Source organism: Mobula birostris, chromosome 5 (genome assembly GCF_030028105.1).
Source record: "Mobula birostris isolate sMobBir1 chromosome 5, sMobBir1.hap1, whole genome shotgun sequence".
Lineage (NCBI taxonomy): Eukaryota > Metazoa > Chordata > Chondrichthyes > Myliobatiformes > Myliobatidae > Mobula > Mobula birostris.
The window spans coordinates 10861301-10878570 of NC_092374.1; the positions used below are offsets into that span (position 1 = coordinate 10861301).

The 17270-nt window shown below is 43.3% G+C and overlaps 2 protein-coding genes across 3 annotated transcripts in view; one reads left to right on the forward strand and one right to left on the reverse strand.

The window, feature by feature from the left end:
* Positions 1-2895, reverse strand: part of mfsd10 (major facilitator superfamily domain containing 10) — a 53548-nt gene extending 50653 nt beyond the window's left edge. The window contains exon 1 of the mRNA XM_072257612.1: positions 2597-2895. The gene's annotated coding sequence lies outside the window, so the exon portion shown is untranslated. The remainder of the gene's footprint in view (positions 1-2596) is intronic.
* An 82-nt stretch (positions 2896-2977) lies between these two features.
* nop14 (NOP14 nucleolar protein homolog (yeast)) overlaps positions 2978-17270 on the forward strand; it is a 65935-nt gene continuing 51642 nt past the window's right edge. The window contains exons 1-5 of one of the 2 annotated variants that reach the window (XM_072257609.1): positions 2978-3042; positions 4335-4525; positions 7803-7937; positions 10321-10462; positions 12532-12674. In XM_072257609.1, coding sequence (XP_072113710.1) covers positions 4346-4525; positions 7803-7937; positions 10321-10462; positions 12532-12674 — 600 coding nt within the window. In that variant the 5' untranslated portion in view covers positions 2978-3042; positions 4335-4345. Of the gene's footprint in view, positions 3223-4334; positions 4526-7802; positions 7938-10320; positions 10463-12531; positions 12675-17270 lie in introns of both variants that reach the window. The other variant, XM_072257610.1, reaches the window with a different exon arrangement.

The window sequence follows — 17270 nt, forward strand, 5'->3', positions numbered from 1 at the left end:
GTGGAAGATGTGACAAGCCGTCAGTGTTGCTGTGTTGCCCTTGAACTCTATGTCATAGAAGTGGGTTCCTTGGAAAAGTGCCCAACGTTGTAACCAGGTGGCAGTCATCACTGGAATTGAAAATGGACGCAAGGAGGTTGGTGGTCTGTCACTAGAGTAAACTTTTGTCTGTCGAGGTCATGATGGAACTTCTTTACTCCCCATACTGAACTAAGAGCCTCTCAGTTGCTCTGTGTATAGTTGTGTTCTGCGTTCATCAAGCAAATGCTATCAGACATTCAGATCCATCTTCCATAGTGTGACAAAACTGCTCCAATGTCATAAAGGGACGTATCGCACGTCAGTCTGAAGGGCAGAGATGGGTCATAATGTGAGCAGTTCATCTGATGTTATTAGTCTCTTTGTTTCCTTAAACACTCTTTCACATCTTTCTGACTGTTCCCAGTTTGCTCCTGTCTGTAACAGTGTGTTCAATGGGTGCAGCACTGTAGCAATGTTTGGGAGAAACCGGTGGTAGTAGTTTACCGGGCCCAAGTATGACCTCAGTTGTGAAACACTTTCCAGTTTGGGTGCCTGCAGCACTGCTTCAATCGTCTCTTGTGACCTATGTAAGCCATGCTTGTCAATGACATGTCCACAATATGAGATTTCATTCTTGAAAAACTCACATTTCTCTCTCTTTGCACACAGACCATATTCACTCAGCCTGGTAAGCACTTTACCAAGGTTCTGGAGGTGCTCTTCATCATTCTTGCCAGTCACAATGATATCATCAAGGTAACATTGTGTTTCTGGGATATCTTGGAGCACATGGTCCATTGCTCTTTGCCAAAATGTTAGAGCTGATGCAATGCCAAAGATGAGATGATTATACTGGAACAGTCCCTTGTGAGTGTTGATTGTGAGGAACTTCCTGCTTGACTCCTCAATCTCCATTTGCAGATATGCTTGTGACAAGTCAATCTTTGAAAACCTCTCCCTGCCTGCCAAGGATGCAAAAGTGTCTTCTATTTGCGGCTGGGGACACTGTGCAGTACGCAGCACTGGGCTGATACTCACTTTGAAGTCCCCGCATATGCAAACAGCTCCAGCCTTTCCTTACTTGATCACTGGGACAATGGGCATGGCCCAATCGCTCCACTCAACCTTGGAGAGAATTCCAGATGCCTCCAAGCTCTTAAGTTCAGTATCCACTTTAGGACATGGTACATAAGGCACTGGACTTACTATATGGAATCTTGGTGTTCCTGTTTCATGCAGTCCAATTCTGGCCTTCATGTCCTTGAGTTTACCAATCTACTCCTCAAACACCTTCTGATTAGCTTTAAGCAGTTGTGACAGTCTCTGGTTAGTGCTACTATTTGGGCTGTAGTTGCCTGCTGATGCCACACTGAGAGCTTTGATTGAGTGCCAATCTAGTTGGATTTTTCTGAACCAGTCACATCAGAAAAGTGCTGGCCCTCCACTTTCCAATACGTAAAGCTCTAACTGCTGTATTTTGCTTCCATACATCATGTTCAGTTTGTTTGCCTTTGGGAGAAACTTTTTTTGCCTGTGTAGGTCTTCAGCATCACTGAGGTATTTTCTAATGGTAGCTTAGAAAACAATCTGTTGTAGTCAACCTTGGAAATTACAGACAAAACTGACCATGTATCCAGCTCCATTTTCAATTTTACACCAGACACATCTGTTGTGATCTATATGATTTTGTGATCTTCTTCAGTTATACCAAGCAGTTCCTGCCATGGCAGCTCACTTCTGTCAGACTCTGTGTTTTCCAATTCAGTTTCACATTCAGTCACTTTATGCATTTGTTTAGTTTTGTATTTCAAACTTTTCACTGTGTGGTTTTTCTCTTTGGTTGTGCTTTTTGTCAGACTTGCACACACTCTATATGTGGTTTTATCTCTGATACTGCAAACTTTTTCTATGAACCGACAGTTATTTGCATCATGAGAAGATTTGCCACAACAATAAGCATTTTTGGCTTTTTACACCATTCAGGGACACTTTGTGTGTTTCACATTCTAAACTCTTTTTCCATTGTTCTGACACATCCTATGGTGCTGTCTCCATTGATATTGCAATGGCCAATGTCCATTCTAAGGTTAGGTCTCTTTTTGCAATAGCCTTTTTTGAGTGCTTTGATTATGCATGCCACATACATGCCTATCCCTTCATGCATCAGAAAGTCCAACTCCAAAGTCACAGTATTGTGAAAGTTTGTGCAGATCTGCAACGTATTCAGAAATGCTTTCATTCCTTGGTTCCTTTTGTGAAATCTAAATCTCTTAGCTATTATTAGCAGTTATGGGATCATGATTTTGTAGAATTTCAACAATTTCATTGAATATCTTGCTTGTTCGCCTTTTAGCAGTTATTAAGTTGAGTAAGAGACTACGTTTTAGCACTCATTAAGCTAAGAAGCGTGGAGACTTTTTTTTAAATAATCCACCTCGTTAGTATTACAACACAGTTCAACCCTCTCGATATACGGTTCCCAGTCCTCAGTAGCACCCTTTCCCATCGTCACGTTATATTCACTCAGGTTTGCTAGATGTGCATCTCTCACTGTGTAACGTGCACTGCTACTCACGCATTCGTCCTGATACACTCTTTCCTCCCGCTGTCTCTCTCCCTTCCTCCGAATTTTGTCGTCTCGCAACTGTCGGTGCCGTGGTTAATATTCGTTGACATTCAGGTTCCTACTCGTCGCCAATGTGTTGTGTCTGTACACCTACATATTAAATCAGTGCACGCACTCAGAGCTTGTATATTCACTTTGCAGAGAAAGCTAAGAGTGAGTAGGTTATCAGTCAATAATTAGTGATAAGGGGCATCATTGCGCTAAAAGAAATACATCGTATACTGCACCCAGCTCTCCCGCAAGCTCCACTTGCCCCTAACAAAAATGGCGGGGCAGAGCCTGCCAGATAGGCGGAAGCGGAAGCTCTGGATCGGAAGGGCGCACTGGGCCGCGACCTTTAACCTTCGCCGCACTGGTTGGGGACAACGTGTGGCAGGAGAGCGGTGGTCGCCGAGGTAACGAGGGAGACGGCGGATTGTCCCGCTTCATGGTCACTGGCGGGAGTGTGGGGCTCACCGGGAGACCGAGGGAGCGTGTTGGTTACGACGGTGGTTTAAATAGTCAGATTCTGCTCTTCCAGTAGGTCCAGATTCCAGCATCTGCGTCCTCTTGTGTGTGGAGGAGTTAATCTGATGGTAATATGTGGATGAGAAAACATTGGGTTTAGTATTGGATGAGTGCAAAGGGTGTTTGGTGGTCAGTATAGACTTGGTGGGCTGAATGGCCTGTTTCTGTGACTTTTTGCCTTTCAATTTCTTATATGAACTCCAGAGGGGAAAATGTTGGATCTCAAGGATTATGTGAGCTTACTCTTCACGTGGCTGGGAAAGTAGCATGCTGTAAGGAGTTTTTGTCATCTAACTGTACATATATACAGCCAAATGAAATTACACACACTACATAAAACAGGTTTAATGTCACTGGCATGTGTTGTGAAATCTGTTGTCTTTGTGGCAGCAGTAGAGTGCAATACATAATAATCAAATAAACTTAAATTACAGTATTACGCACACATATATATTGCCCTTCCCTTGGACTACATCAGTGATGTTGAGAGGGGGAACCCGCTACATGGGCAACAACTGGTTCTTCAAATATTCCTGTCCAGGCTTGCACCCTGGAGAGGACACAGTCCGCTAGAGGTGCAAACGCATGATCCCCTGGGATCAACGGCTGCCTACTACTATATATGATACAATCACACACTCACAGTCCATTCAGAAATCAGGTGGCAGAATACTACTACAAATAATTTAATAAAATATAATTCAATATGCATGTAGTGCATAGTAGCCAGGTAAACAGTAAACAGCTCATTGTCCTGGTGATGAGACCTCAGCGATGGCAGGGTATTCATTAGTCTCTCAGCCTGAAGGAAGAAGCTGTTACCCAGTCCGGCAGTCCTGGTCCTGATGCTCCTGTACCTCCTTCCTGACAGTAGTGGGTCAAAGAGACTGTGGGATGGGTGGTCGGGATCCTCAACAATGCATCGGGCCCTGCAGTGACAGGTGCAGTATCTATCAGAAGTGTGGAATCAGGTAGTTTGCCAATTATGAAACATCTTGGAACCCACCAAACCTAATTTGGGAACCTAAAGTTGTGGTAGCTTATCCAAGCTTGATGTAACTTTACACAATATTTAAAAGCATTGGCTCCCAAGTTTCTTCTTGCGTTGGGCACTGACGTGTAAGATATGAAGGCCAACGTTTGTGTTGAAAAGTATTCTTTCTTTCTACCATTTATTCAGGTCTGTAAAAGATGGGGAAAGCACAGAAGAAGGCTGCTTCTGATAAAGTACGGAAGAACAAGTCCACACGAGACATCAAGTCCAATCCGTTTGAGGTGAAGATAAACAAACAGAAGTTCGATATCCTCGGCCGAAAGACGAAGCATGATCGTGGTCTGCCTGGAGTGTCTCGATCCAAATCCATCAAAAAAGTGAGAGTTTATATTTTTATACAAGATGTATATTGTGCAGTTTAATGCTGATTATGGAGCATAGGTGTGGTTGGGGGGGGATTTGTGTTGGTGGTGATGATGACGCATTGAATTTGTAGGCTCATTGCAGGAGCTGTCTTATTAGTTCTCTGCTCCCTGCTGTTTTCCTGCAGCTTGCAAATTGCTAACTCATCCAGGTTGACACAAAAGCTGATACGCACCTCTACTTCCTCAGAAGGCTAAAGAAATTTGGCACCTGCCTCTCAACCTCACCATTTTTTTATAGATGTACAGTTGAAAGCATCCTATCTGGACTGTCTGCCCGAGGCTACGTGAAAACTGCAGAGAGTTGTGGGCACAGCTTAGCACGTCGCGGAAACCAGCCTCCCCTCTGTGGATGCTGTCTGCATTCCCCACTGGCTCAGTAAGGCAGCTAGCACAAACAAGGACCCCTGCCACCCCAGACGTTCAACCACCATTGAGAACATATTCAAAAGCTGATGCGTCAAGAGGGTGGCACCCTCACAATCCAGGACATTCCCCCTTCTCATTGCGACCATCAGGGAGGAGGTGCAGGAGTCTGAAGCCGTACACTCAATGTTTCAAGAATAGCTTCTTCCCCTCTGCCATCAGATCTCCGAATGGTTCATTAGGACCATAAGACAAAGGAGCAGAAGTCGGCCATTCAGCCCATCAAGTCTGCTGCGCCATTTTATCATGAGCTGATCCATTCTCCCATTTAGTCCCATTCCCCTGCCCTGGCTACTCAGATACCTATCAATCTCTGCCTTTAAACACCCAATGACTTGGCCTCCACTGCTGCCCATGGCAACAAATTCCATAGATTCACCACCCTCTGGCTAAAAAAATTTCTTTGCATCTCTGTTCTGAATGGGCGCCCTTCAATCCTTAAGTCATGCCCTCTCGTACTGGACTCCCCCATCATGGGAAACAACTTTGCCACATCCACTCTGTCCATGCCTTTCAACATTGGAAATGTTTCTATGAGGTCTCCCCTCAGAGTTCTCCTGAACTCCAAGGAATACAGTCCAAGAGCGGGCAAACATTCCTCATATGTTAACCCTCTCATTCCCGGAATCATTCTAGTGAATCTTCTCTGTACCCTCTCCAATGTCAGCACATCCTTTCTTAAATAAGGAGACCACTATTAACCCACTATTTTGCTCTGTTTTGCATGACTTATTTGTTTTTTTAATATTTCTTATTATAACTTAGTGATTTTAATTTATTGCACTGTACTGCTGCCACAAACAAATTTCACAACATCTATATGTCAGTGATAACAAATAGATTCTGATTTTCTCTTCTGCCCTCTTCCATGGAAACACATGCTACCAGGCTCAAGGACAGCTTCCACCCTGCTGTCCACAATTAGTATGATAAGATGGACTGTTGACCTCACAGTAAACTTCGTAATGACCCTGCACTTTCTCTGTAACTGTCACATTTTATTCAATACTCTATTATTGTTTTACTGTGTGCGACCTTAATTCGTATACAAGACAGGTTTTTCACTGTACCTTGGCCAAAAATACATATATTTGTACTTCTACATCTGCCAAAATTACACTAATTCCAAGTAGTGGTTTCAACATCGTGACTATGATGCCTGGCTTATGCTGGATCTTATTCCCATCATCAAATCTCCATGCCAACCTACTGCTCAGCACCAAGAAAACGGATGATTTCCTGTCAGAATCTTTTTCTATTAATTGGTGAGGTTGTAGGGCTTGGAAGAAGTCTGCACGGATGTGGGAGTGCCGAAAGAGTTTGATCAGCTTAACCAGGACAGTCCCCCCCCGTAAGCGATGGAGCAGTCACTCTCACAGACCAAGAGTGAAAGGTGAAAGGTTGCATGGTAGCGTGATGGTTGGCATAACACTTACAGTGCCAGCGACCTGGGTTCAATTCCTGCTGCTCCCCGTGACCGTGTGGGTTTCCTCAACATTTCAAAAAGTATGCATTAGTAGGTTTAATTGGGCAATGTGGGCTCGTTGGGCTGGAAGAGAATGTTCCTGTGCTGTATCTCTAAATACAATAAATGCCAGTCTGAGCTAATGTCACAAGGGGTATATCAGAATAGTATCCTAGTTAACATATTAGAGAGCCGAATGCGAATGCTCTTGTCCATCGTTGCAGGACACTTGCTATGCCCTCCTCCCTGTTTTCCTAAAGGAGAACAGGGACCCCTTAGACCAGTGGTAGCCTGGGATATTCCTCCTTGTCTGATCAAACCCCCTGTGCCATTCCCATGTTTCAGTTTACAGTTGGATTGCCTTACGGGAGTGAAGTCCCAGTTAGTTAATTAATCAACTCTTTATCTCCTGGTCAGGAGTAGGTTGACCACAAGTCCTCAGCTACACACTATAGCCTTTCAGTTTTTGTGAATTATCATTGGGTAGGAGGTACAGGAGCCTTCAGTCTCACAGCACCAGGTTCAGGAACAGGTATCCCCTACAACCATCAGACTCCTGGACTAACGTGGATAACTTTACCCACCAACACTGAACTGATTCCACAACCTGCACACTCACGTTCAGGGATTCTGTATGTATTTTTTTATTTGCAGTTTGTCTTCCTTTGCACTTTAGTTGTTTGTCTTTATTTATGTGTAGTTTTTCACAAATTCTATTGTATTTCTTTATTTTCCTGTAAATGTCTGGAAGAGAAAATGAACACTGGGGGCAGCACTGACTTCAGATTGCCAGAGCGCACCAGCTCCAATGCCTCTCTTCTGGGTAGCTGTAAACAGACAACACCGTAGGTTGAGACCTAGTCCTCGCTAACTGAGGCCACGCATTTGCCAATAACGTGAAGCTGCTCACCCTTTCCACTGCTGACCCTCGATGAGGATTGGTGTGTGTTCTCCCAACTTATCCTTCCTGAAGTCCTTAATCAGTTCCTTGGTTTTGCTGACGTTGAGTACAATGTTGTTGTGACACCACTCAGCCAGTTGATCTGACTCACTCCTGTATGCCATCTGAGAAGGGTAACTTAAACATTTGCACTGACAAATTTTGAGCTATAATTTTTGTCTTTCAAAAACTAAGTTTGTTCTGCATGTTGTCACTTATAATCGACTCCCAGTGAATCAAAAAAAAAACTGGGTGCAGTATCAAAGAGATTTATTTTGTTTGAAAATAGATGGCTAAGAGATTTGGGTTTATTCAGGCTGGATGTCAATAAATAGCCGAACATTGGGCTGTCTATTTTTACTGGTAACATTTATGTTGCATTTATTATTCTCATTTTCCAGCGTACAGAGACTCTGCTGAAAGAGTACCAGACCCAGGGGAAGACCAACACATTTATAGATAAAAGGTTTGGTGAATATGATACAGAATTAACAGAAGATGAGAAGATGGCAAAGAGATTCTCCCTGGAGCGGCAGGTAAAACTCTTTTAAAACAAAGAAAATGAAACAGCTTGGCGAAAGTGGTCCCAATTTGAATGGTTGAGTTCTTTCTTCACTGGGTACTCAGCTCTCCTGAGCCTGGTTTACAGCTTTCCATTGGAAGACCTGTAACTTTAGGTCTACTCTTAGCTGACATCAGGAAGGAGGTACAGGAGCCACTGGGTTCAGTAGCAGTTATTACCCCTCAACCATCAGGTTCTTGAACTAGAGGGGATAACTTCAATTACCCCAACATTGAACTGTTCCCACAACCTATGGACTCACTTTCAAGGACTCATCATCTCTTGTTCTCTATTCATTGTTTATTTTTTATTATTATATTTGTTTAATTTTTTGTTTTTGGACGTTAGTTTGTCCATCTTTTTGTGTGTGGTTTTTCATTGATTCTATTGTGTTTCTTTGTATTTACTGTGAACGTCCACAAGGAAATGAATTTCAAGATAGTATGGCGGATTCTGGTTAATTGGGACACATTGGGACCAGTGTATTTTAGCCTAGTTAAGCAGCAGTCTCAATTAGCCAAAGTTAGATAGAAATAGTTAAACGGTATATAATAAAAACACGAACTGCCATCTAACTGAGTAACAATTTCTGTATGTTAATGAAATACAGAATAAATTAGAACATGACTATTGCTACTGCAGTGTTACATTTCATCCTGCATTGTATTATTTACTGTGTTCTACTTCAATGATCATGATCTGATCTGTTGACAACTATGCAAGGCAAACTTTTCAATGTATCTTGGTACATGTTGCAATAATAAACCAATTCTTTGTAGCTGTACAAGCTTCTTTTGATTCATTTTTGGTTCCGAGTTAACCTGAAACATTAATTCTTCACCCTATACTTCTTCCATCTATCTCCTTCCAGCTTCTCATTTCATTCTCCCCTCCCACACCTACCCACCTGACCTCTCATCTGGTTTCACCTTGTCCCTTACCAGCTGGTGCTCCTTCGCATCCACCCATCAACTTGTGTTTGCCCTATTCTGGCTTCTTCCTTTCCAGTCTTGATGGAAGGGGTCTCGGCCTGAAACATCGACTATTCACTTCCGTAGATGCTGTCTGACCTGCTGAGTTCCTCCAGCATTTTGTGTGTGTTGCTCAGGATTTCCAGCAACTGCAGAATCTCTTGTGATTATGATTCTGATTTCATTCCCACTCATTCCACAAGGGGAAATGAAACCTTTCTGTCTAACTGTTTGCTCAATAATTTCAGTCCGTTGCAGATATTAGGGCACCACGGTAGCGAAGTGGTTAGCGCGCCACTATTACAACTTGCTCCATGTGACAGAGTTCAGAGTTCAATTCCAATGTCATCTGTAAGAGGTTTATATGTCCTTCCTGTGACCTCATGGGTTTCCTCTGGGTGCTTCATATTCCAAAGACATGCTATGTTGGCACGGGATGAGTGGCAACACTTGTGGGCTGCTCCCAGCACATCCTCAGACTGTGTTGGTCATTGATGCAAACAACACATTTCACTGTAAAGGGGCGGCATAGTAACGTAGTGGTTAATGTAATGACTTGCAGTGCAAGTGACCCGTTGCTGTCTGTAAAAAGGTTTGTACTTTCTCCCAGTGATTGTGTGGAGTTTCTTCAGATGCTCTGGTTTCCACTCACATTCCAAAAACATACGGGTTAAGCCTGGTTTATACTTCTGCGTTAACTGGATGCCGTAACCTACGCAAGTGGCTTACGCACGTTGTGAGCATTTATACTTATGTGTTGGTGTGTCTGCGTCGCTCTGCAATTCGTGCAGGTCACGCATGCGCACTCACCTGCCCACGCAAGGCTTCATGGTCATGGTAGTCTTTCTCAGGGTAAGCAAGAAGCGAGCGTCTTTTTTCATAAAAATGAAATGTGTCCTCCATAATTTCGGAGGTCTGTAAATCTTTATGGAAAGCATTGCAGCCAGAGTTCCTTCCCTGCCCTTCAGTTGCCCAATGGGAAGCTATTGCAGCGTAGGATGAAATACAATGCTACCAAGCGGACCAATCACAGCTGTTGCGTTCTGCGTTGCCGCTATGCGTGGTTACATTTTGGGAGAGATGCGTGTCGCAGCAATGCAGGCTTTCGCGTAGGGTTCCGCGTCGGCTTTGTGTAGGGTTTGCGGCGACGCAGACCTCACGGCGATGCGTTGACGCAGAAGTATAAACCAGGCTTTAGTAGGTTAATTGGTCATGTGGGTGGCTCGTTAGGCCTGGAAGGGCAATTGCCATGATTGCACAATCATCAGCAAAGTTGTGTGATTGAGATGATGTATTTATTTATTCACCCTTTGTTAACTTACCTATCCTGAATTGATTGCACTTCAGTCCCATTTAGATTCTTAATTGTTGTTGATATTGTTTTAGCGCCTCCACACGAAGAAGAGCATCTACAACCTGAACGAGGATGAGGATCTGACCCATTATGGGCAGTCTTTGGCAGACATTGAGAACTTCAATGACAGACCAGACAGTGACAGTGACACGGAAGAAAAAGGCAAACTCTCTGGTGAGTATGGGAACTGGCACAAATGCTGATCAGTTACACTGCTTTGGAAAGCACTTTGGTAAAGAAATCCTGAGGAAAGTATCACAATTTACCCTCTCCTATAATATATAGAAGGAAACATCAACTCAGACCATGAGAGGCCTGCGTCGGGCATTTTCATACCTTACAAGGCGCAGATTGGAAGTCTGTGTGGGGCACCACTCCTTGCACAGACACTAGAGCAATGTGTGATTAAATGCCTTGCTCAAGGACACAAACACGCTGCCACAGCTGAGGCTCGAACTAGCAACCTTGAGATCACTAGACGAACGCCTTAACCACTTGGCCACGTGCCCACACAATAATATATAGAAGCGTACTGAAAATGGTGGAAAGTGGTTGTCCATCACAGAAAAAGCCCTTTCCACCACGAACACACTTGTTTGGAGCGATGCCACAAGAAAGCAGCATCCATCATTATAGACCCCCACCATCCAGGCCATGCCCTCTTGTCGTTACTACCATTGGGCAGGAAGTACAGGAGCCTTAGGTCCCATACCACTGGATTCAGGAGCAGTTATTATCCTCCAGCCATCGGGCTACTGAACTGATGTGGATAATTTCACTCTACTAAACTCTGATCTGATTCTGCAACCTACAGCAGACTCACATTCGAGGACTCTTTACAACCCTCATTCTCAGTATTATTTTTTATTTGTACACTGTTGCCTGTCAGTCTTTATTTATGTGTAGTTTTTCATCATTTCTGTGGTATTTCTTTATTTTCCCGTGGATACCTGCAAGAAAATGGATCTCAAGGTAGTATATGGTAACATATATATATTTTGATAATAAATTTTGCTTTGAACTTTGGATCTATGATCTACGGTGCCCTCAGTTTCTATTAAATCTTTACCCTTACCTATTGAGCAAAGGTAAAACAGTTAGGAAACATGGGAGCAGAATTAAGTCATTTGGCCTGTCGAGTCCGCTGCACAATTCCATCATGGCTGATTTATTTTCCCTCTCAACCCTGTTCTTCTGCCTTCTCTCCATAACTTTTGACAACCATACAAACTGAGAAACTATCAATCTTCACTTGTGTGGGCACGTGGCCAAGTGGTTAGGGCATTGGACTAACAACCTGAAGGTGGTGAGTTCGAGCCCCAGCCGAGGCAACGTGTTGTGTCCTTGAGCAAGGCACTTACCGATCACACATTGCTCTGTGACGACACTGGTGCGAAGCTGTATGGGTCCTAATGCCCTTCCCTTGGACAACATTGGTGTCGTGGAGAGAGGAGACTTGCAGCATGGGCAACTGCTGGTCTTCCATACAACTTTGCCCAGGCCTGCGCCCTGGAGAGTGAAGACTTTCCAGGTGCAGATCCATGGTCTCGCAAGACTAACGGATGCCTTCTCTTTCTTAACCTTCACTTTAAATATACTCAATGACTTGGCTTCCATAGTCATCTTTGGCACTGAATTCCACAGATTCACCACCCTCTGGCTAAAGAAATTCCTTCTTATCTCTAAGCTAAAGGGACGCCCTTCTATTCTGAGGCTGTGCCCTCTGGTCCTGGATTCCCCCACTATAGGAAACATCCCTTTCATGTCCACTATACCGAGGCCTTTCAATGAAATCCTCCCTCATTCTTCTAAACTCCAGCGAATACAGACCCAGAGCCATCGAGCTCTCTTCATATGTTAACTGTTTGTTTCCTGTGATTATTCTTTTAACTTCCTCTGGACCCTCTCCCAGACCAGCACATCCTTAGATAAGAGACCCACAAGTATGGTCTGACCAATGCCTTAGCTAACTGGCCTATAAATTCTGACTTTGCCTCCTTCCTTTAGAGTGGACTGATATTTGTAGTTATATTGGCCAGGGCCGGAAGATTATATTTAATACCTTTGCAATTCTAATCCTCGCTCAGCATACTTGGAAGGATCTTTACACTGATTTATCTACCTAACTTGAATATTGCCAAGATTACAAAAATTAAGAACAGCAACTCCAGGTGCCAGTGGGTTTTGTTTTAAGTAATGGATTCTGCTGATTCCTGAGTAACATGTTGTCTCATTGCCCACAGCGGAGTTCACAGCTGCCGCGCACTTTGGAGGTGGTGGCTTATTGCAGAAGAAAGCATCTTCTAAGGCGGATGAAGAAGAGCAGAAGCCCAAATCCCGCAGAGAGTTCATTGAAGAACTTATCATTAAATCCAAAAAGGAGAAGGTACACTTTGCAGGACACTGGGGGTAGGATAGAGTGGGGAATTGTAACACAACAGTTCAGTCTACCACACCATCTGCCTTTAGCCACATGAACTCTGTCTGTAGCTGTGGGTTGTGAATATTGATGATGTTTAATGTTAGAACACTTACTTCCTCTCATGCTAACTTTACATAATAGGATGCCTCAGAGAGCTTCATGGGGCATTGGAGACTAAACGTTTACTGGGGATTAAACTACAAAGGACGTGGCCTTCAGGAGGTACATAAACACCAGTGGCTCTGAAGGTGAAGCAGAATTGGAACAAAGGTTAGGGGTGTGCATGTTGGGGTGTTAGATGGATGAGTCCGGAGTGACAGTGAACAAGTGACACAGTGGAGGCGGTTTAGCGACATTCATACTGAATGTACCAAGATATCTTGACAAACTGATAGAGGTGTGTAAGATGATGAGAGGCATTAATTGTGTGGATAGTCAGAGGCTTTTTCCCAGGGCTGAAATGGCTGCCACAAGAGGGCACAGGTTTAAGGTGCTGGGGAGTAGGTACAGAGGAGATGTCAGGGGTAAGTTTTTTACGCAGAGAGTGGTGAGTGTGTGGAATGGGCTGCTAGCGGTGGTGGTGAAGGCGAATACGATAGGGTCTTTTAAGAGACTTTTGGATAGGTACATGGAACTTAGAAAAATAGAGAGCTATGGGTAACCCTAGTAACTTCTAAGGTAGGGACATGTTAGGCACAACTTTGTGGGCTGAAGGGCCTGTACTGTGCTGAAGGTTTTCTATGTTTCTAAAATCTGACATCAAGTGACACAGGGAGATATTGCAAGACGTGACCTTGGTTTTAAGGGGCATCTTGAAAGGAGAGAGAGCAGGACCTGTGAGAAAATCCGAGTGGCAGGAGCAAGTATCCAAAGGCATTCAGAGTACTTAAGCAGCAAAGGGCCGATATCACTGATGGTTATGCGGTTTCAGAGTTTAGAGTCAGTAAAGGCATGACGATATGGATATCAGAAGTACACAAAATTATGAGGGGTATAGCAAGGGTAATGCAAGCGGGCTTTTTCTGCTGAGGTTAGGTGAGACTAGAACTGGAGGTCATAGAGTGCAAGCTGAAGTATTTAAGGGGAAACTTCACTCAGAGGGTGATGCAAGTATGGAACAAGCTGCCAGAAGAAGTAATGGTTGTGGGTTTGAGAAGTTTGGATAGATACATGGATGAGAGGGTATGGAGGGCTGTGGTGTGGTCCAGTTATGAGTCAGTAGGACTGGGCAGAATAGCAGTTTGGCAGGGACTAGATGGGCCAAAGGGCCTGTTTCTGTGCTATAGTGCTCTATGACTAATAAATTTAAGATGTCGCTTGTGCAGAGGCAGTGGATGGACTGGACTTGCTACGTGTTTGAACGGATTAGATTGAGATTGGTTTATTGTCCGAATCAGCGGGGTGCAATGAACTTCCTTGTTCGCATGAAGCTCACAGAGGAGACACTATATATGCTACAGCAGAGTGCTGGATAAGGGCTTTTAACCCCTCCGTCCTGCACATTGAAAACCAAGGGTGAGGTTCAGAATAAGGGCAGTTAATGGGGAAATATTAACAGATCCAACATAATGGTAGCTTCCATTAGTTTCGTGAGACCATGGATCTGCACCTGGAAAGCTTGGCCTCTCCAGGGCACAGGCCTGGGCGAGGTTGTATGGAAGACCGGCAGTTGCCCATGCTGCAAGTCTCCCCTCTCCACGACACCGATATTGTCCAAGGGAAAGGCAAGGGCCGATACAGCTTGGCACCAGTGTCATCGCAGGAGTTGCCAGAGCGAGGTTGAAGGCAACGTCGGACTGCCTTAGAGAATCCAGCTCTGGATTTGTCCTCAGGGTTTACTCCTGAAACCTTTCCCATGAGTGAGTATGGCCACAAGGCAGCAGAGGTTTGAAATCAGAGTTTTCCCTCTCTTAGATGGACTGCCTTCCCAGGCTGACGAGCTCCATCTACCTGAAGCACTGGTTTTAAGGCGCCAGGACCCGCCTTCGCCCCTTCTCCTGTCAGTCAAAACAGTTCCGCCGGGCTTCGAGGCTAAGCCACACGAGAAGGACAGGAGTTGGACTTGGTTGTCAGAGGCTATTTGAGGCACATACCATGAGGAGCACTTTTAGGTAGTGGGAGCTTCTCCCCACTACCACTCCTCAGCTTGACAACCTTGGAACCAAAAATCCAACATAAGGGAGGTGGAAATAGCGAGTTTGGTGGGTTTCAGCAGTGGGGCAGGAGGAGGGGTGACAATGCTGATAGAATGTAGTGTACCTTTTATAAAAAAGAGTGGGTAATCGTTAGGTAAATGTATTTATTGGCTTCAAGACTCCACACCTTTGGACACACTCAGGATAAAACTTTGGGTGGAGAAAAATTCAAGTCCTGGAGTGTGAATTCATTATCAACAACCAAGAGAAGCTCCTTCCTTAAGCCCATCAGCCCTACTGGGGCATAGACTGCCGACAGAGGCTCACCAGGGTCCTCTCTCCTGGGCCTGCCTTCCAGATTGTCCCCAGGTGAAGCCATCTTCGAAGATCCTTCCTTTCTCAGGAATGAGGTCAATGGAGTGTTGGTGTTTCTGTAACTTTGGGTTTTTACAGGATGGGATTGCTAGCCCCACATCCAACCCTCCTCCTATCACAGCTCAGCCTGGGACTGTCCATGGCAGAGTTCAGGTGAAGCTCCAGGGTGTCGTTTTCATTTTTTAAGTCTTTTTATTGATATATAATCTGCTACAGCGTTAAAATACAAAAGTTCAACAAGTTAGTATATATATAATTAATAAAGATGGAAAAAAAAACATATGCTAATGAAAAAGAATTTATATAAGAAAAAGAAGGAAAAAGGAGAACCCCAACTAACTAAAAAAAACCCACTAACTAGAAAAGAAAAAAAACACCATTAGGAACCAACTCCCAGAGCAATACGTCTTACAATCATCTATATATATAAAAGAAGAAAAAGCAACAACTGCCAAAATCACATTTATATAACATAAAATTGGAAGGAAACCATATAAATTAATTCAAATTAAATGATAATTGACAAAAGAGCCCTACCTTCTCTCAAAATCGAATTGGGGATCAAAAGTTCTACTTCTAATTTTTTCCAAACTAAGGCATAACATTACTTGGGAAAACCACTGAATTAGTGTAGGAACAAAAGTATCTTTTCACTTCAATAAAATAGCCCTTCTTGCCAACAATATAACGAATGCAATTACATGTTGGTTTGAAAATGAAGTACCCTGAATATGATGCAGAACTATTCCATATTTATGAGTGTCATAACCCATCCCAGTTATTAGGATCTCAGAAACCGAGTTTAAATGTACCTTTTAATGCCATACATCTTTAAGAATAATGTTGATATCAAAGGTTCAATTTGTAAAAGTGCAGTTATTCATGCCATCAGGTTGGAGGCTACCCAGACGGAATATAAGGTGCTGCTCCTCCACCCCGAGGCTGGCCTCATCTTGGCACAAGATGGACTGACACATCGGAATAGGAATTGCATTTAGAATGTTTGGCCACAGGGAAGTTCTGCTTTTGGCCGTGGAGGTGTCCGATGAAGCAATCCCTCAATTTATAAACAGTCCATGTTTTGGTCCAAGACTCTTAACTCCCTCATACATGTCACCATTGGAGTTGTGAATATTGGTTGTTTCAACCTTTCTGTCTTGTCCTTGAACTATCAACATGAACAATTTATGAATGAAAATTTTCATTGTAGATCAGTGTAAGATAAGGAAGAGAAGATTAATTTCTGAAGAGGTTGATTATTTCAATTTAATGTGCTGGGCACGTATTGTTTTAAATTCCATATTGAATTATGGAGAAAGGCTGAGCTGGTTGGGACTGTTTTTTTGGAGTCTATGAGAATGAGGAATGATCTTTTTAGAAATGTATAAATCACAAGGGGTACAGATCGAGCCTATACACAGTATACACAGGGCTGGGGAATCAATAACTGGAGGGTGCAGGTTTAAGGTAAGAGGGGTGAGATTTAAAAGCAACCTTGGGAGCAACACTTTCACCCAGAAGGTGGTCAGTATGTGGAATGAGCTGCCAGAGGATTAAAAATATTTAAAAGAATTTTAAAACAAGACCAAGTAGAATGTAAGAAAGTACCAATTTCTTGATTACACCAAAAGCATTTATCGGATAGATTTGAATTTAATCTATTTATTTTTTTGTGGTGTAATATACCGTCTTGGATACATTTAAGAGTTTTATTGGAACAAATTACTGGAACTCAACTTCGACATAACCCTGTATTATTTCTATTAGGTGATATTGAAGGGATAAAGCTGAAACTTAAATTGAATAAATATCAGAAAGAATTTATAAAAATTGCACTGGCAGTAGCTAAGAAGACTATAGCAGTTACTTGGAAATCTGATATGTATTTAAGTATGAATCGTTGGAACAATGAAATGGCTAGTTCTATTCCACTCGAAAAAATTACTTATAATTTAAGAGATAAATATGAAACATTTTTGAATATTTGGCACCCTTATTTACAAAAGATAGGATGGCATATTTAGTTGCTCCGATAAAGATCTTGGTCCCT